General features: G+C 54.9%; 5 protein-coding genes across 5 annotated transcripts; 3 read left to right on the top strand and 2 right to left on the bottom strand.

The window, feature by feature from the left end:
* Positions 1–876: 876 nt before the first annotated feature.
* Positions 877–1,470, bottom strand: DICSQDRAFT_156724 (uncharacterized protein). The gene is made up of 2 exons (XM_007368664.1): positions 1,180–1,470; positions 877–1,116 (listed from the first exon to the last, which is right to left on the bottom strand). Exon 1 carries the CDS (start codon positions 1,421–1,423, stop codon positions 1,181–1,183), a length of 243 nt encoding a protein of 80 aa, XP_007368726.1. The 5' UTR covers positions 1,424–1,470; the 3' UTR covers positions 877–1,116; position 1,180.
* Positions 1,471–1,735: 265 nt separating this feature from the next.
* Positions 1,736–3,428, top strand: DICSQDRAFT_110054 (uncharacterized protein). The gene is made up of 5 exons (XM_007368663.1): positions 1,736–2,035; positions 2,096–2,404; positions 2,525–2,595; positions 2,654–2,812; positions 2,871–3,428. The coding sequence occupies exons 1-5, from the start codon at positions 1,909–1,911 to the stop codon at positions 3,228–3,230; spliced, it is 1,026 nt and encodes a 341-aa protein (XP_007368725.1). The 5' UTR covers positions 1,736–1,908; the 3' UTR covers positions 3,231–3,428.
* Positions 3,429–6,339: 2,911 nt separating this feature from the next.
* DICSQDRAFT_139306 (uncharacterized protein) lies at positions 6,340–7,168 on the top strand (the record flags this gene model as incomplete). The annotated part of the gene is made up of 2 exons (XM_007368662.1): positions 6,340–6,613; positions 6,680–7,168. Coding segments are annotated over exons 1-2 (544 nt in total), but the record flags the coding sequence as incomplete, so codon positions are not given.
* A 1,223-nt stretch (positions 7,169–8,391) lies between these two features.
* DICSQDRAFT_31278 (like-Sm ribonucleo protein) lies at positions 8,392–8,759 on the bottom strand (the record flags this gene model as incomplete). Its single annotated transcript, XM_007368661.2, has 3 exons — positions 8,392–8,423; positions 8,479–8,592; positions 8,678–8,759. Coding segments are annotated over 3 exons (228 nt in total), but the record flags the coding sequence as incomplete, so codon positions are not given.
* A 399-nt stretch (positions 8,760–9,158) lies between these two features.
* DICSQDRAFT_66814 (uncharacterized protein) lies at positions 9,159–14,078 on the top strand (the record flags this gene model as incomplete). The annotated part of the gene is made up of 17 exons (XM_007368660.1): positions 9,159–9,455; positions 10,175–10,196; positions 10,247–10,334; positions 10,390–11,673; positions 11,732–11,879; positions 11,944–12,085; positions 12,144–12,323; positions 12,378–12,428; positions 12,481–12,502; positions 12,558–12,810; positions 12,868–12,939; positions 12,990–13,030; positions 13,089–13,311; positions 13,367–13,425; positions 13,480–13,610; positions 13,670–13,853; positions 13,904–14,078. The coding sequence occupies 17 exons, from the start codon at positions 9,159–9,161 to the stop codon at positions 14,076–14,078; spliced, it is 3,372 nt and encodes a 1,123-aa protein (XP_007368722.1).
* Positions 14,079–14,953: the final 875 nt, after the last annotated feature.

Genomic DNA, 14,953 nt, shown 5'->3' with positions numbered 1-14,953 from the left:
CGACCACCTCCCTCCGTCAATTCTCTCCACATACTTACCATGACACCCGTAATCCATGTGAGCCGTTCACCTCGCGTTGTCTCAAGCAAGCAGTCGGTGAGTGTCTCGTTCACAGCATCTTCCGCTGAAATTCCCGATAGCGTCCCGCAAACGTCGCAGCTCCTTCGGGCGACAACCGGATGCAAGGACCGGAGGACCTGTCGGTGCCAGTGGCCGTTGACCATGCGATGCGTGTAGCGGGAGGTCTACGGGGCGAGCAAGACGGAGTCTGCGGGCATTGTTAGCTGCTGGATGCTGTTCATGTTCTGTCGCACCTTGCAAGCTGGTTGAAGGGGCGCCCTCCACCTCTGTCTCCACCGCCCTCTCCACCGCGGTGCTCCCCTCGCCACCCGCTCCATATACACAGCCGCTTCGCGCAGCAGCCATTCCCTTCTGTAGTCGTCTTGTACACTTTGCTTGTGTATATGTTTCTGCTTCCGCGATATATTTTCCGCCCGTGTATCCTCCGAGTGTCCTACCACCGCCCCACACCGAAAATCGGAGGCAAGGTGCCGGATATCTGACAACATATACAGCTTGTTGCCCTGTGCTGCCCGGGCTTCTCAATATTACCCCATCTCGCAACTCCAACAATCTCGCGCAATGTAGAAAGTTGCGGCGTTCAATCGCTATTATTGCAAGTGTGTGCAATGCTACCAATACCAGGCAATACTGGCACGACGTTGCCAGTATTGCCTGGTATTTTCGGACATTGCCTGGTCTTCCAATCTGGTCAGCTATATTGCGCTAGGATGGAAACCAGACAAGGTGCGCCCAATATTGCTTATATGTTGCACGGTATTTCCACAATTGCCTGAGGGGGTGCAGGCAGGTAATGTTCGGCAACATTTATACACTTTTGCTGATGTCGCTACTGTGCTTTCCTATACTATACCGAAGCGCCGATAGATATTCGCCGTGCTGCATAGTAGGGCGTTCCAGCATCGGTAATCCCACCCGCATCCCGCCTAAAGATCATATCCCGAATTTGTCGGTATAAGTGCCACGGGTGAGGAGGAGTGGTCCGCCTCCGTAACGCAAGCGGAGCTTGAGCGGGAGGAGCCCAACGCTTGAAGTCTGAGCATTTTCTGTTGGTTCCGGAGGCGACATGTATCGGGGGACAGTCAACGTCAAACTTACCTTACTCAGGCATCATGCTAGCCTGGCCAGTGCGCGCAGACGATTGCAAACAAATCCCAAAGGGCGTTGAAGAAGGGACTTGACTGAGGCCCACGGTGGCCTGTACTGCCTCGAGGGCCTCACCTTTTCGGGAGGCACTTCGCGAGTACTTCTGCAGCCTGAGTACGACTAGAGTCGAACTGCAAGTAGAGCAAAGGTCTTGGAGTTCCAGGACGAGCACGATGTAGCCAGCTCGCGGAATCATACTGCTCCAGCAGAAGAGAAGAGTCGGCGAGCACTTGAATGTCCGAGATACACAGACGGGTCGGAACAAAAGGCGCTTTCGTCTCTCTTGATCTACTTAACGCCCAGGAACATCCCAACGCAAATGCACAAACTCCGACATTGCCGAGGGCTTTCATCTTTGTCTGAGTTCAGAATATGTACTGCCCCGGCCCTTCAATCAACACTCTGGGCTATGGTGTCGGAGCTTATAATGGCCTCGTGTACGCGGGGCAATTGCTTTATTGTTCTGGACCGCGGGAACAATAGGGCGCCGTCGTGTTTTGGCACTGTCCTCGCTCGACCAGCACATTCGCCTCGAGGGTATAAAGACTCGCCTGCGCCGGAAGGGAACCCCATTATTCCCAGTCGCTTCCGGACAGTCTAACGAGCTGCTCTTGACGAGAGTTCACGACTCCTTCACGATCCTTCCCGCACACATTCCACTTTTACGACTTCTCGCCGAGGATGAAGCGCTTCGCTGTTTTCGCTGCGGTGTCTGCAGCTGTGCCATACGTCGCCGCCCACGGTTTCGTCAGCCAGGTTATCATTGACGGACAGGCATACGAGGGGAACGTGCCCAACGATCATCAGGGTGCGTGGTAGCAAGCTTCGCGAATCGCAGTTCCACCTAACACGGAAGCACCCTGAGCAGGGCCCAGTCCGATCCGCCTTGTCTCCGACATCAGCCCAGTGAAGGGCGCGACCAACAAGGACCTCTTCTGTGGTCTCAACGCGGCTCTTGCCGAGATGGTCGTTCCTGCCAATCCTGGTAGCAATGTCACCTTCCAGTGGTCCGGCGGCGCTGGTCAGAAGTGGCCGCACAATACTGGCCCGCTCATGACCTACATGGCTTCTTGCGGGAGCACGTCCTGCGACAAATTCGATTCGTTGGATGCGGAATGGTTCAAGATTGATGAGGCGGGGAAGAAGGATGCCGATACCTGGATCCAGCAGGATATCAGTGAGTAGCCTCCCTTCGACGCGCTTTGCATATTTGGAGGTGATACTCTTGCACCCGGCTGGAAATACCAGACACCTCTGTTCGCCATATCGCGTGCTGTACTAACGGTTCACCTCATAGTGAATGGCGATTCCTACACGTTGACCCTTCCCGAGAACCTCAGCCCCGGAGGATACCTCATCCGTCACGAGGTGAGTTTGACCCCATTCGACATTGCTCGTTGAGCGACGGCTTATTGACTTATGTCAGATCATTGCCCTCCATTTGGCAGTAACGGAAGGTGGCGCTGAGTTCTACCCCTCTTGCACTCAAGTCCAGGTTGGTGGCAATGGTAACGGGCAGCCGAACCAGACCGTCAACTTCCCCGGTGCCTACAAGGATGATGACCCAGGCATCTTCGACCCTTCGGTAAGGTTTTTCCCTGAACTCGGGGCTCATTTAACCTTATCACCTTCATTTGGTGTAGGTCTTTGACTCTGGAGCGACGTATGTCTTCCCCGGACCCCCCATTTCCAATCTTGCCTCCACCCAGGAAGAGGTCACGCCCGAGGTCTCGAGCGTGCCGTTCCCATCCGGCACAGCTGTTTCGGCAGGGACTGGGACCGGCAAGACGTCCGGCCCGAGCGCCACCCAAAGCTCGGCACCATCTGCGTCCGCGACTGGCAGCTCTGGGAATTCTGGCTCATCCGGATCCAGCCCATCTTCGGGCTCGAACGCACAGTGCAGGCTGAAGAAGCCGAGCGCGAGCAATAGCTCGGACCTGTTCGTCGTGCGCCCGCGGCATCTCAGCCGCGTCATGGCGCGCCTACTCCACCACTCCTCATAAGCGGATGCATCCTCTTTGGTGTTTACTTTGCGTATTTATAGGTTTAAACGCGATACACGTGCATGGCGGGTCCTGATGTTACACGGTATACGATCGTCACGATGCTCTATCTATAGATGTACTTGTACTATCTCACGTTCCTTTGTAGCTCTTAGTTCACTGGGTTGTAATATTATTGCAAGTAGGTTTTGCCGTAGCCGCAGGCGTTGTGGGATGCTCTTACGGGGCAGAGTAACTCCTAAGCGGACGTGATCGTGGCAAAACTTGGTGAGCTCTCATCATTGTCGAGCGACGTTGCCTGACCTCGCCTAGGCGTAGACACAACTGTTGTCCCTCAGGCTTTCCGTGCCCTAACATTGAGCGCCTTCGTCGCATCTGTTTTACCGTCGAAGAGGAATGCCAAGAATGTCAGCGTTTACCTGCCATGCTAAAAAGTCAGGTGCGACCTGGTCACCCACAACTGTCGTTGAAACGCCTCGCTTAGGGAATAGGTGGTATGAGGGGAGACGATACAGATGTGACGAACTCGTAGGTCTCAGCCAGTTGCTCGTTGGCTGACTCCAATTTCGACCCCTGTAGTCGGGACCTGTAATCGGGACAATGCGGCGAGCCCATGCCCCTGATGTGCGTCGATAATGTGACCGATGGTATGTCGTTTCTTCAGGTCGCGATACTGCCCTTTGGTGTTAAATTTCGAGTCTCAGTGTCGACACATCAATTGTGAGCCGGCGGCCATGCGTGGAACGATGCGGCCCCGTCCCACAGGTGTGCCGCCGGGAGCACAGGGGCACCAATCAATCTCTGCTCGCTGTAGCGCTTGGAAGGTTTACGCTTGGGGCCGGTGGTATTCCCAGGTCGGCGTTCTATGGAAGGTTATGCGAAGTCATCGCGCGTTACTGAGATCTGCCACACTAGATCTTGGGTCAATAACTGACGCGGTGGGGAAAGAGCGATGCCCTCCCCTTTCCTCGATCGTAGGCGACCAAAATGCGTGAAAAGCGCACTGCGGCTTACTCGGGAATTTGGTCTGGTCTATGGTCTCGATGGCATGCCTTCGACGGGAAGATGACCCTTTGCATGGAAGTTGCCTGAACTCTAAGCTGGTATTGAATACTGGCTGTCCCCGACGTCGAACGAAATGAAGAACCAGACCAGCGTGCCATCCGCCTGGTGAACTTTTGGGCGTCCATTGGGATGGATGTCAAAATGACCCATACCGAGAAATTCACAGGTGTCTCCCTCCCCGAAGAAGCTACCTTGCAGTACAGGATACACATGAATCGTGTCTGATTTCCTGGATGTGTTTTCCTTTCGAGGTCGGAAGTATGTATGCAGCAACGATTGTCCACGGTGAGTGGTCGAGGCGTGGCATGCACGTTCGGACCCTAGGCTTATTTAAGATCAATAACACTGATACAACGAACTGCGATGTCTTGGCGGGGATACCGATACCATTCCACTGGATGCCCGACATGGCCTGAAAGCATTAACATTAACGCCGCTCCAACCATAACCCGTCACCTAGCCAGATGTAAGCGCCCAATACTCATCTCTGCATTTTGATCATCTGCGTCTTCGCCATGTACGTCGCGTTTGGATCAGTTTGGGAAGGTGGTACGAACAGGAGAAGACTGAGGCATGTCTTGACCTGGCCAAGATATCCTGTGGCACCCAAGGGACTGGTTCCGGGATGGGCCTGGTCAGAAGTGCCGTACTGCGTGAGCTATCTGCAAACTGTCGAACAGTCCGACGAGCACACATGGCGATCAATACACAAGTCAATCCGGGTCAAGATGTGCTGTGGAGTTTGCGCCACGATCTCTCTCCGGTGAGTAGGGCTCATGACCGTAGATCTCGGTTCTCAGAATCGTGCCTGTGACAGCAAGAGCGTCCGAATCCGGACTGATCGAACAAACAGGAGGCTAACGCTCGGCTTGCTCGTCCTCAAGCCTCCCGGCGGGAAGGACGTTTAAGGCATCTTTCTAACCGATGCGCCCTCTCACGTTATCCTTCGACGCTGGCGTATAAACCCCCCAGCTTCACAGCCTACTTCGTGGCAATCCCCACAAACCGCAACAAAATCTTCCATCATGTCTACAGCCCAAGTCCCCATCGATGTCGAATACGCGTACTCCAGCCCGAAAACCCCGCAGCAATACAACTTGGGACTGGGAGCCTCTGGATCTTCGTCATCATATCCCAATAGGCACCACGATGCGTACATGGCTGGCCTTCACTTTGCCAGCCAATCATCCCATCTCCCTGCCGATCTGTCGTATGCTTTCCTCGCTGAGCAAGAACACTTCGCCATGCAGTACCATCTAGCTGGCCTCGCTGCACCCTTCACGGACAATACGCCGTCCTATCTATCGACAGCTCAACCCATGCTGACACGTGGATCTGACGCCACTACTTCAGACTGGACAGGCGCAGGAGCATACGGCGGATACTACAATTCCGGTACCAGCGCAGCTTTTCTGCAGACCCTCCAATGTGTCATCGACTCGTCGCACACCGCCCAGGTCCAGCAACAAAACGCCGCGAATGCTGCCGCGTCCGGGAAAGCCTCGGCGAACCCTACGTGGTCGCTGTCTGGATCCCTAGACCCCACCACAGGCGTATTCCAGCGAAGCACCGACCATCCACGATTGCGCACGGCTCAGGCGTGCGAGAAGTGCCGTAAACGAAAGGCCAAGGTTCGTTGTCCTGCTTCCTCAGTTCACTTTGCAATCTCTAACAGGACTGCTCGCTCCTTAGTGCAGCGGCGAGCAACCGTGCAAACGCTGCTTCGGTAGGGACCTTGACTGCGAGTACGCTTCCGAGCGGAAGATGCGTGGTCCCAATAAGAACAGGCGCAAGGGTGCCGTTCTCCCAAATAACGCCGAGTACTCGCTGCCGTCTTCGACGCCCAAGCCTACCTCTTCGTCTCTGAGCTCGGATTCTGAAAGTACTGCATCCGAGCGCCAGCCCTCACAACCTTCCCCTGGGACGCTTTCAGTCGATCTACCAGAGCCGTCGTCAACACATAGTAGCCCGGCGCCTGCACACCGCAAGTTTCCCGCGGTAATGGAGGCCCGTCGTCCTCGTTCTGTAACCGTCGGTGCTGGCCAAAGCCCCTTCGGCGCGTCTTCTCACATGTCGGGTATGACTCGGGCGAGCCTTCCCAAACCTCGACCGCCCCCGCTCGATCTCACCGACGCTCGCGAGACATACCCTCGCCTGCTCGAGCAGTATGTGGGGTATACCGAGCAGGCCCCATCCCTAGCGGACGATCGCATCAACAAGAGGACTTCGCTGCCCGCGTACCTCGTCGAGTCGTACAGCCGCATCGCCCTGCATAACCTGGACGAGAGCCTAGGAGCACCCATCCCTTTTGAGAGCCGGTACGTATGATCTCAATCGCTCCAGGTTGAAGTCCCTGCTTATGCGACGGAATGTCGGCTCCTTAGTTCCATCTCGCAAGAAATCATGAGCAATTACTTGCATGACCCGCCGATCGACGAGGTTTCTTCCTCGTTCACGCACGCCACCGCGAACACCGGGTCGAACTCTCCCGATATGTCCGCGCCCATCACGCCAATCTCGCTCGTGGACGCTACCGCCGGTTTGATGGATTCTGAGGCTACGTCAACGCTTCACAGCGGGTTCGGGGGATTCGAGCAGGGCCACGATTGGGCGGCTGCCGCTGTGCAGAATCAGTGGATGGACGGTGAGACTCCGCGTGGATCGAAGCAGGGGCTCATGATTGAGCTCGGAGATGTGATTGATTTGGCGCCGTAGTTAGCCCCGGTCATCGTGGACGACTCGTTCGCGACTTCTTGTCCTTCACATCGTCCTTTCGCTTCTGTGTTACGTTCTGCTCTCGTACATTTTTTGTAGAAATACGTTCCCTGTATCAGTAAGGCCGCTGTATGATTGGAATGACCTCCATGGCTTTTCAACCGAGTACATTTGCGCTGAATGGAACTGGCACCCGAAATCTGAACGATTTGCAGATATTTGCTGGGAGCACAATCGCATCTTGGGCAGCGACGAGCTTTTTCTCATCGTGCGAAAACGACAATCTCCGAGCTGGCGTCGCACATAGTCCTACTAGAGGGGTCAATCAAGCCTGGACTGTGCTAGACTTCAAATTCGGCCGGCTGAATCAACTTGACGACTTGGATGTTTGAGGTGAACGAAGAGGACAGTACGGTCTGGACTGCAGCACCGAGTTAGACCGAGCGGTGCCTTTGTCGGGCTCTTCGGTGGCACGAGGTGTTCGATCCGATCGAGCGGCAAGGTGGGCCCGGCGGTACCAACTGCACGCGATGAGCCGACATTTTCGGAGGACACAGGGGTACCCTGCCTATGGAGGGAGACACAATGGCCATTGATACGTGCGCGCTATTCCAAAGATATGGACTGTGAGTTGCAAATCCTACGAACCGATACGAGCTCAGTCCGACAGACGCACCATCGAGATCGTGAACACATAGGACGGTTCAAATATTGCGTTCGAAGGACGGACACGCCGGGAAGGGGAAACGGGAGCTGTGTCTTTGATCAAGGGTCGACACTGCACGCGATCGTATGGAGAGAACGTCCGTACCAGGACATGGTTGTGTGGTTGGCAGACAAAGCCGACTCTCCAGGCTGCGTTTGAGTTCGACCCCAGACCCAGGAAAAGGCAGCGAGCGCGCTTCCTCCGTCTCATTAGCTCGGGTGTGCTAATCGACCCTGCTGTGAAGCTCGAGAGACCATCTAGAGGAGACTTTGGGATACTGGAGGGCCTTCTTTACGTGTTTGACCCCGAAAGATATGTCATCCCGACAACAGGACAAGTTGTACCATCTTCGACTTTCCGTGTGCTCGTTAGCGTCCTAACTCTCTCCATCCGCCATGTCAGAGGTGCTGCGCCGCACAGTATATTCTCAGTATGCCGACACATATCCGAGATCGATACTTCGGACGAGGTTGGAGTAGCAATTTACCAATGGTTTCGGATCACGCTCTATAGTAAGCGCTGCCGATGGGTGCTTCCGGGGCAAGATACGACGTTTGGTTCGAGCACCAGGGTCGATGCATGACATATTGGGAGAGATTGTCCCCTCGTTATTCATTTTGCTAGATGGAAAGCGAATGCGACAACACATGCGACTCGCAAGACTGGGCGAAGATACTACAAGGGTTCTGCGGCAGAGATATATAATACTTCCAATTCAACTCCGTTAGCTTGCGATCATACAGATATCAAGAATAACATTACCATTGTTTCCACGAATGAATGCATCTCCATAACGATTTGTTACCCTCCCGTTAACATGCTCTTCTGTCTGTTCAAGCGCGATGTTCATGTAGCCATCCAGACATGACAGGATCCCTGAGGTGGGAATGTGGTCAGCTAATCGGGCATACTCCGACTAAAACCGTCGCTGATGGCATAATGTATGCAATGCATGACTCACCTCTGTAGTCGACACCGGAGGTCAGTCGGACGACCACGCGTTTACCCACGACGCCCTTCAAGAAGTCGGTCGGCGAGCCCGAGGTCGAAGGTGGTGGTGGTGGTGGTGGTGGGGTTGCTTCAACAGCCGCAGGCGGAGGCGGAGGCGGCGTAGCGTCGTCCATCTGGGGGCTCCAGAGGGGTGGTGGTCGTGACGGTCGATGAGCTCGCGATGAGGAACCTCGAGCTCGTCGTGCTTCGGCAGTTCGCGACAGGCGCTAAACTTTATGATGCGGGCCGAAACCGGGCAAATCGCCAGCCACGGTGAGGAGCGGCGTTTATGCCCGCCCCTAACATCCAGAACAACCCATGACGATAGCTGTTAAATCCTGGACTCGCCTTGCCACTAGTTGTCGACGACCGCTACGACCCGCGCCACGGACACTGCCAAGGACACAGCCAAGGACACCCGGATGAGCGACCGGCAGCACTACGACCCTCGTATGGGTGACGAAGAGGAGGAGGTCCCGCTTCCCTCCCCTCGGCACGTACGCATCCCAGAGGACATCCGACCTCACAGCGGCAGCAGCGAAAAGCCTCTCAAATCTCGACGGCGCACCTCGCCTTCGCCCCGGATACCTATCATCACGAGGATCATCCAGATTCTCCCGGTAGACCTCAGTTGGATACCTCCGAATCTTACCTGGTCAAAGTTCAAGCCTGTCATTCGATGCGCCGTAGTGTGTTGGGTGTCTGCGTTGTTGATGATAATCAGACGCACGGCAGCGTTGATGGGCACGGTGAGTAGCATATTCATGAGACTATATGCGCATCACCCTCGCGCGTGCGCGCCGGAGCGTTGAGCTTGCGCGCTCTTTCCCGCTCGCAGATTGGGCGCAGAAACGGGAACCCACGTTTCTCGTACTGTCTGACCGCGACCGCGAGCAGAATGCGAGGAGCTCGCGGTCCCCGGCAAATTGTCTGGATACAAATTGAATTACTCGCGTATGCCGCGGTTGTAGGTTTTCCGCAGAGACCCGATCATAGATGCATGGGCGGAAGGAGAGGAGGTACTCTATGTCTCTCCAATTTTGAGTCTGCTCGGTTCGTGGCTCGTGAGTGCGCATAGAGATTTCATAGCTGGTGGACAGGCTATACCGTTTGAACGAGTCGCTGCTTCAGATGCGAGCGGCCCCGGCGGATAGTAGCTGAGCGACACTGTTCCGGACCCCCGAATGCGATCGTGACCGCATAGAAACCAAGAATTATAGACAATGTTCGCCTACAGTATAGGGATCGCGCGGTTGACAGAGCGCAGAAATCACCGTTCTTTTCTAAAGGGTCGGAAAGAGGTACGCCCGTTAGCGTATAGACGTCGCTTGTTAGGAGGCGATCTATGCTGCTTGCATCTTCAGGTTGAGTTTGACTGCATTGCCCTCGAGCTGTCCAATTTCCGCTACATATTGTCGTAATCTTGTTGCATCGCGTTTAACTGATCATCAACGTTCGGCTTCTCTAGGCTAGCTTTCTTATATTGATAGGTGGGTACCATGGTTGAAATTTTGTATGCCTCCTACTCACAGTGAACTAGCGGCCTTCCTTGATACCCCCCATGACCCATTCCTAGCTGTCCTAGAGCGCGAGGTCATATTCCTCACGCTTGTCTGTGCTGCTTGGGCGTAAGTACCCTCGCAGTGAGTTGATGTTTACTGCGTCAGCTGACTGTTCACGCAGCTGGAGCTGTCTAGGAATCTTTCTAGCAAACCTTGCGAGGACAAACATCGACTACTTCGCTAATCCAGCTGACGTCCTCGCTGCTCGGTATGTCGAAGCAGGTCCGACCATCATTCTCGCAGTCTTTGTCTTCCTTGGAAGCGCATTCTTCCTCTATTTGAAGGCCAGAATGGGCCCTGGACCATACATCTTCGCAACGGTTTTCTCTTGCATTTGCCTCGACATCTGTTTGACTACCCAGGTCCTCTATCCATATCCGTTCTATCTCATAGGTCAAGCGATTGTAATACCTCTGGCTTTCCACTGCGCGCTGTGCATCTTCTTCGCGGCCACCCTCTTCCCGACTACAATCTCGGCGCGTTATTGCCAGACAGTCATAGGCGTACTCGGTCCTCTGAACGATTTTCTGGTGCAACACCGTGCCGTGCTTGCCCAGGACCCTTCGAGCGATCAGTTCAAAAACACGGTGAAGAATATCCAAGGTGCACTCAGGAAGTCCGAAGGAGGCCTTGGTCCGGCCGGCATGACCCACCGCCTGCTCAAGCAAGACATTGTCTACGGCCGCTTCTCCCCCGCGCGCTTGACGGACTTTCAGATCTCTATCCGCCGTCTCGTCACTCGCGCGGACGGCATGGTCGTCTTTTTCACCCTCATTGATCCTACTCGGGAGCGATTCCCACAGACGCCCATACCCTCGCGACCGATGACCCCGCGTAGCAGCACCCCACTGAGCACGCGTCCCGGGACACCCATAGTCCCCGGGTCGCCCCCGAACGGCCCTAGAGACGACCTTGAACATGTCGCGCGAAGGCGGAACGCACACCGGCGTGGGCTTGAGCCTCCGCGGATGAACGGGAACCTCTCGCGCTACCTCCATTCACGCCTGACGCACCACAAGGAAGAACACCACGACCACCACCTGCACTTCTCGCTGCTCAGCCTCGCGCACGCCCTTGCACCCCAGCGCGGGTCCATCCTATCGCCTGAGACGGCGGTGGGCGTGTTCGAGTCCCAGAGGTATATGGCGATGGAGGCAACGCGGTTCCAGGACAGGCGTGAATACACAGACCAGTTCGTCGCGCTGCTGCACGAGTCGTGCGATGAGCTACTGGAGATGTCGCAAGAGGTGCTCAAGGGCGTTCAGACTTGGTTCGCAGAGGCGCGGTCGACGAGTTTCGGACGGCGAAAGACAGTCGAGAGGATTAGGGCGGAGCGCCTGGCGAAGCTCGAGGCGCTGAGCAGTAGGGTCAAGGAGGTGTGGACGAGATTCAAGAAAGAGAAGAGGTACGCGAATTTACCTTCCTTGTGGGTTTACTCGTTATTCACGTAGAGCAACCTATAGGCTCCGCGTTCTGGACCCTTATCGTCGCGCGTTCGACCCGAAACATTTGAACGTCGACGGCCCCGATCCCCCGCCACATCGCTATCTATTCCATTGTTTCATGTATCAATATCATCTTCTCCGGTTCTCAGGCATTCTGACAGAAATTGTACGTTCGTCCTTGTGCCTTCGATTGCGCCACATGCTCATCCCTATTCTGACGTGCTTCACAGCTCGACAATATAATCAGTCTCGAGCAGGGCTGTAAGAGGTCGAGGCTTTGGTGGCCGAACGAGCCTTTCCGCCGCATCTTGCAGTGGGGTGCTTCTTCGACAGGCACCGACGGGATGAATGAAGGTGACGATGAGGATCCCGGTAAGCGATGTCTGCGCCCCGCTGAATCTCCGGGACACTGACTTGCTGTGTGTCATAGATGTCATCCAGGGTATAGACGCCGCGTGGGCCGAAGATCTTGGTATGACCGGTCGACGAGACCCGGATGCGCTACCTCCCACGAACGTTTTCCAGTGGATCATGCACGGGATACACGACTTGCTTGCAGGCCTAACGCGTGGAAATGCACTGTTTGCGCTGAAAGCGGGATTATTGTCTAGTATGTGCCTTTCCAGGAGGTGATCGAAATCTCGCGTTCAATTTGCTCGCACAGTCATCTTGTGCGTACCTAGCTTCTTGCGAAGAACAGCGCATTTTGCGTACGGTATGCCTATTGACCATCTCACGAATCATGAAGTTACTCACAACGTCCACAGCGCAAAGATTCGTCTGGGGCCTGTGCGTCATATTTTCAGCATAAGCGGAAATGGAACCGATGCTCATTTCTTGGCAGATTCATGGGTCAGCTTACCCTTGCTCGGTTCCGTGGTGACACGACGTTTGGGCTCTTCGCTCGAATATTCAGCACCACGCTTGGCGGCGCCCTCGGCCTGGCCCTGTGGTACATCTCTGCGGGATCTGGGAACGGCAACGCATATGGGCTGGCCGCTGTGATTGGAGTCTCGTCGCCATTCCTCTTCTTTTGGCGTCTCTATTGGCCGGTACCCCCCATGACGAACATCATCTTCTTCGTCACCGCAGGTCTAGTGAGCATACTGCTACACGGTTTGTTCGTTTGGTTTGCTGAGCACGTTGTCCTTCAGGTGGTTGGTTTCTCGTGGCAGAACAACCATACGATTCTGCCGTTCCACTACCAGGGTTGGGGCGTAGCATGGGTGAGCAATGTCGGGAGCAACTCAGTGCACCATTCTGATGGGTTCGGCAGAGGCGTTTTGTCTTGGTTGTGTGTGGTGTTGTCGCGGCCTTGTGAGCCTCTTCTATAGCTGAATCGCTTCGTGCCGTGTCTGACCCAACGTCTTCATAGCCTCTTCTCTTTCCTGCCGCCCTCAACGACCCTGAGGAAATATCAGCGGACTATGATGTCTACAACGGTTGCAGAGCTGGGAGCAGTATACTGCTCTATTGTATCGTTCGCGAATACTCGAGAACATCCAGAGGTATCGAGAGCAGAAATTACACAGAGCTTGGTAGCCATTCGGCTGAAGCTTAAACGCTCTATCATTTTGAAGACGAATATTGTATACGAGGTGCGTTGCCTCTTCTATCTCCTAAGCTATTCACCCAATCGACAATATCGTGCAGTTCTCGCTCAGGGGGCGATGGCCATCTGAGCGTTATCAAGCGATCCTGGACCACCAACTGTAGGTGCTGATTTGCCTCTTCGCCAGCGCTCGTCTCCATACTAAGCTTTGCAGGCAAATATCGAACCTCCTGTCACATTTAATGTCTGTATTGGAGCACCTGGAACCCGCGTGGTCCAGAGCCTTCTTGCTACGAACACGATTCCTCGACGCCGACTTTCAGGGTGACGTCCTCGCGGTGATTAGTGTGTTTTCTGTCAGGTGGCTTCGCAAACCCTGGCTGACTGCGGGTGAATGTTCGCAGGCATGATCTCGACCGCGCTTCGCACAGGGAATCCACTACCCCAGATTACACCTTGCCCGCTGCTTGACAGGTTCATGGTCCACACACATGGTCTCAACATCATTCGCCAAGAAGCAGACGATGACTATGGGCTACCGAGGACGATGACCATCGACACGCTCGCGAACGAACAATACTTGCGAGTGTTCTCCCGATGTTCTACCGGCTGCTTCTGACTACCTGTTGCGGCGACAGGGCATTTTCTGTCGGCGTCACCACTGCATTTGGAATCGTCCTGAGACTGGACAAGTTGATGGTCGCCACGAAGGAGCTTGTAGGGGAGCAATATCACATACATGGCATCGGGGTACCTGAACCGAAGAGTGCCGGGCCAACTACTCCTGTCGATCGCCCCGCGAAGGATGCATAGTGCGGTTCGTTACAACTCTATTTCACAGCCTACATGATTATGTCCGGGTCCTCGCTGCTGATTGACGACCTGTTATTCTCAATTGCGAATAGAGCCATCTTCTGTGTATCGCTTACGTTTCACACGTTCGGGCGGGTGTAATATCAATCATGACCTGGACGTCGGAACTTTCCTGATACCGGCGCGAAGCATTTATGCCGGAACTTTACGGCAGTATGTGGGCTCGAAGGTGATTACAGCTACGTCGCACCATGGCTATCATTTACGGTTAGAGTTGTTCTGAAGTCTGCGCTACATCGAGATACAGCCGGGCAGAGGCCAGCGATCCACCGAACCGTCCTTTTAGGAGGGGATGGGTATCAGCTTCAGAACAACTCTATTCGCGGATAGAGTTTAACTTGAACATTTTCGCCGAGCCTTCGTGAAGAAGCGTCGCCATCGAATGGAAGGCGGTTCTGTCAGTCATCGGACTGCGGATGGCGCGCGCGCATCTTCTCGGCCCTCTACAGTCCTCACGGTCATGCGATCTCGTAGCGGGGCCATACCCTCCGATGTATGACTGTGCGGTCTCAATTGGCTCCGCGCTCCGTTGCGTCTTCGTGGGTAGCTCAGGCACTTCCTTTGGACACCTTTCAGTTCATGCTGTCGTTGTGGTCGCGTACATCCGAGTCTGTCGTGAGCGCGTACCGTATATCTAATGGAGAATCGCTCCAACAGCACTCCAGACCTCCTCGTTCCCTTTTTCTCCCTCACCATGTCGATCTCTACCAGCCCAGAGACGATTTTGGGGGCATCGCTGACGAAGTCCCCTGAGATATCGCGCGCTAGTACCCTAGAAGCGAAGAAACTGACGTTCCACTCGCGCTCACCGGGTT

This window comes from Dichomitus squalens (genome assembly GCF_000275845.1).
Source record: "Dichomitus squalens LYAD-421 SS1 unplaced genomic scaffold DICSQscaffold_38, whole genome shotgun sequence".
Lineage (NCBI taxonomy): Eukaryota > Fungi > Basidiomycota > Agaricomycetes > Polyporales > Polyporaceae > Dichomitus > Dichomitus squalens.
Note: the sequence above shows the minus strand (reverse complement) of the source record. Positions and strands in the feature narration are given on the sequence as shown.

Coding starts and splice junctions, on each gene's coding strand:
- DICSQDRAFT_156724 (XM_007368664.1), bottom strand. CDS start 1,423: ATGATTCCGCGAGCTGGCTACATCGTGCTCGTCCTGGAACTCCAAGAC.
- DICSQDRAFT_110054 (XM_007368663.1), top strand. CDS start 1,909: ATGAAGCGCTTCGCTGTTTTCGCTGCGGTGTCTGCAGCTGTGCCATAC. Junction 2,036..2,095: donor CGTGCCCAACGATCATCAGG/GTGCGTGGTAGC, acceptor CACCCTGAGCAG/GGCCCAGTCCGATCCGCCTT. Junction 2,405..2,524: donor CTGGATCCAGCAGGATATCA/GTGAGTAGCCTC, acceptor TTCACCTCATAG/TGAATGGCGATTCCTACACG.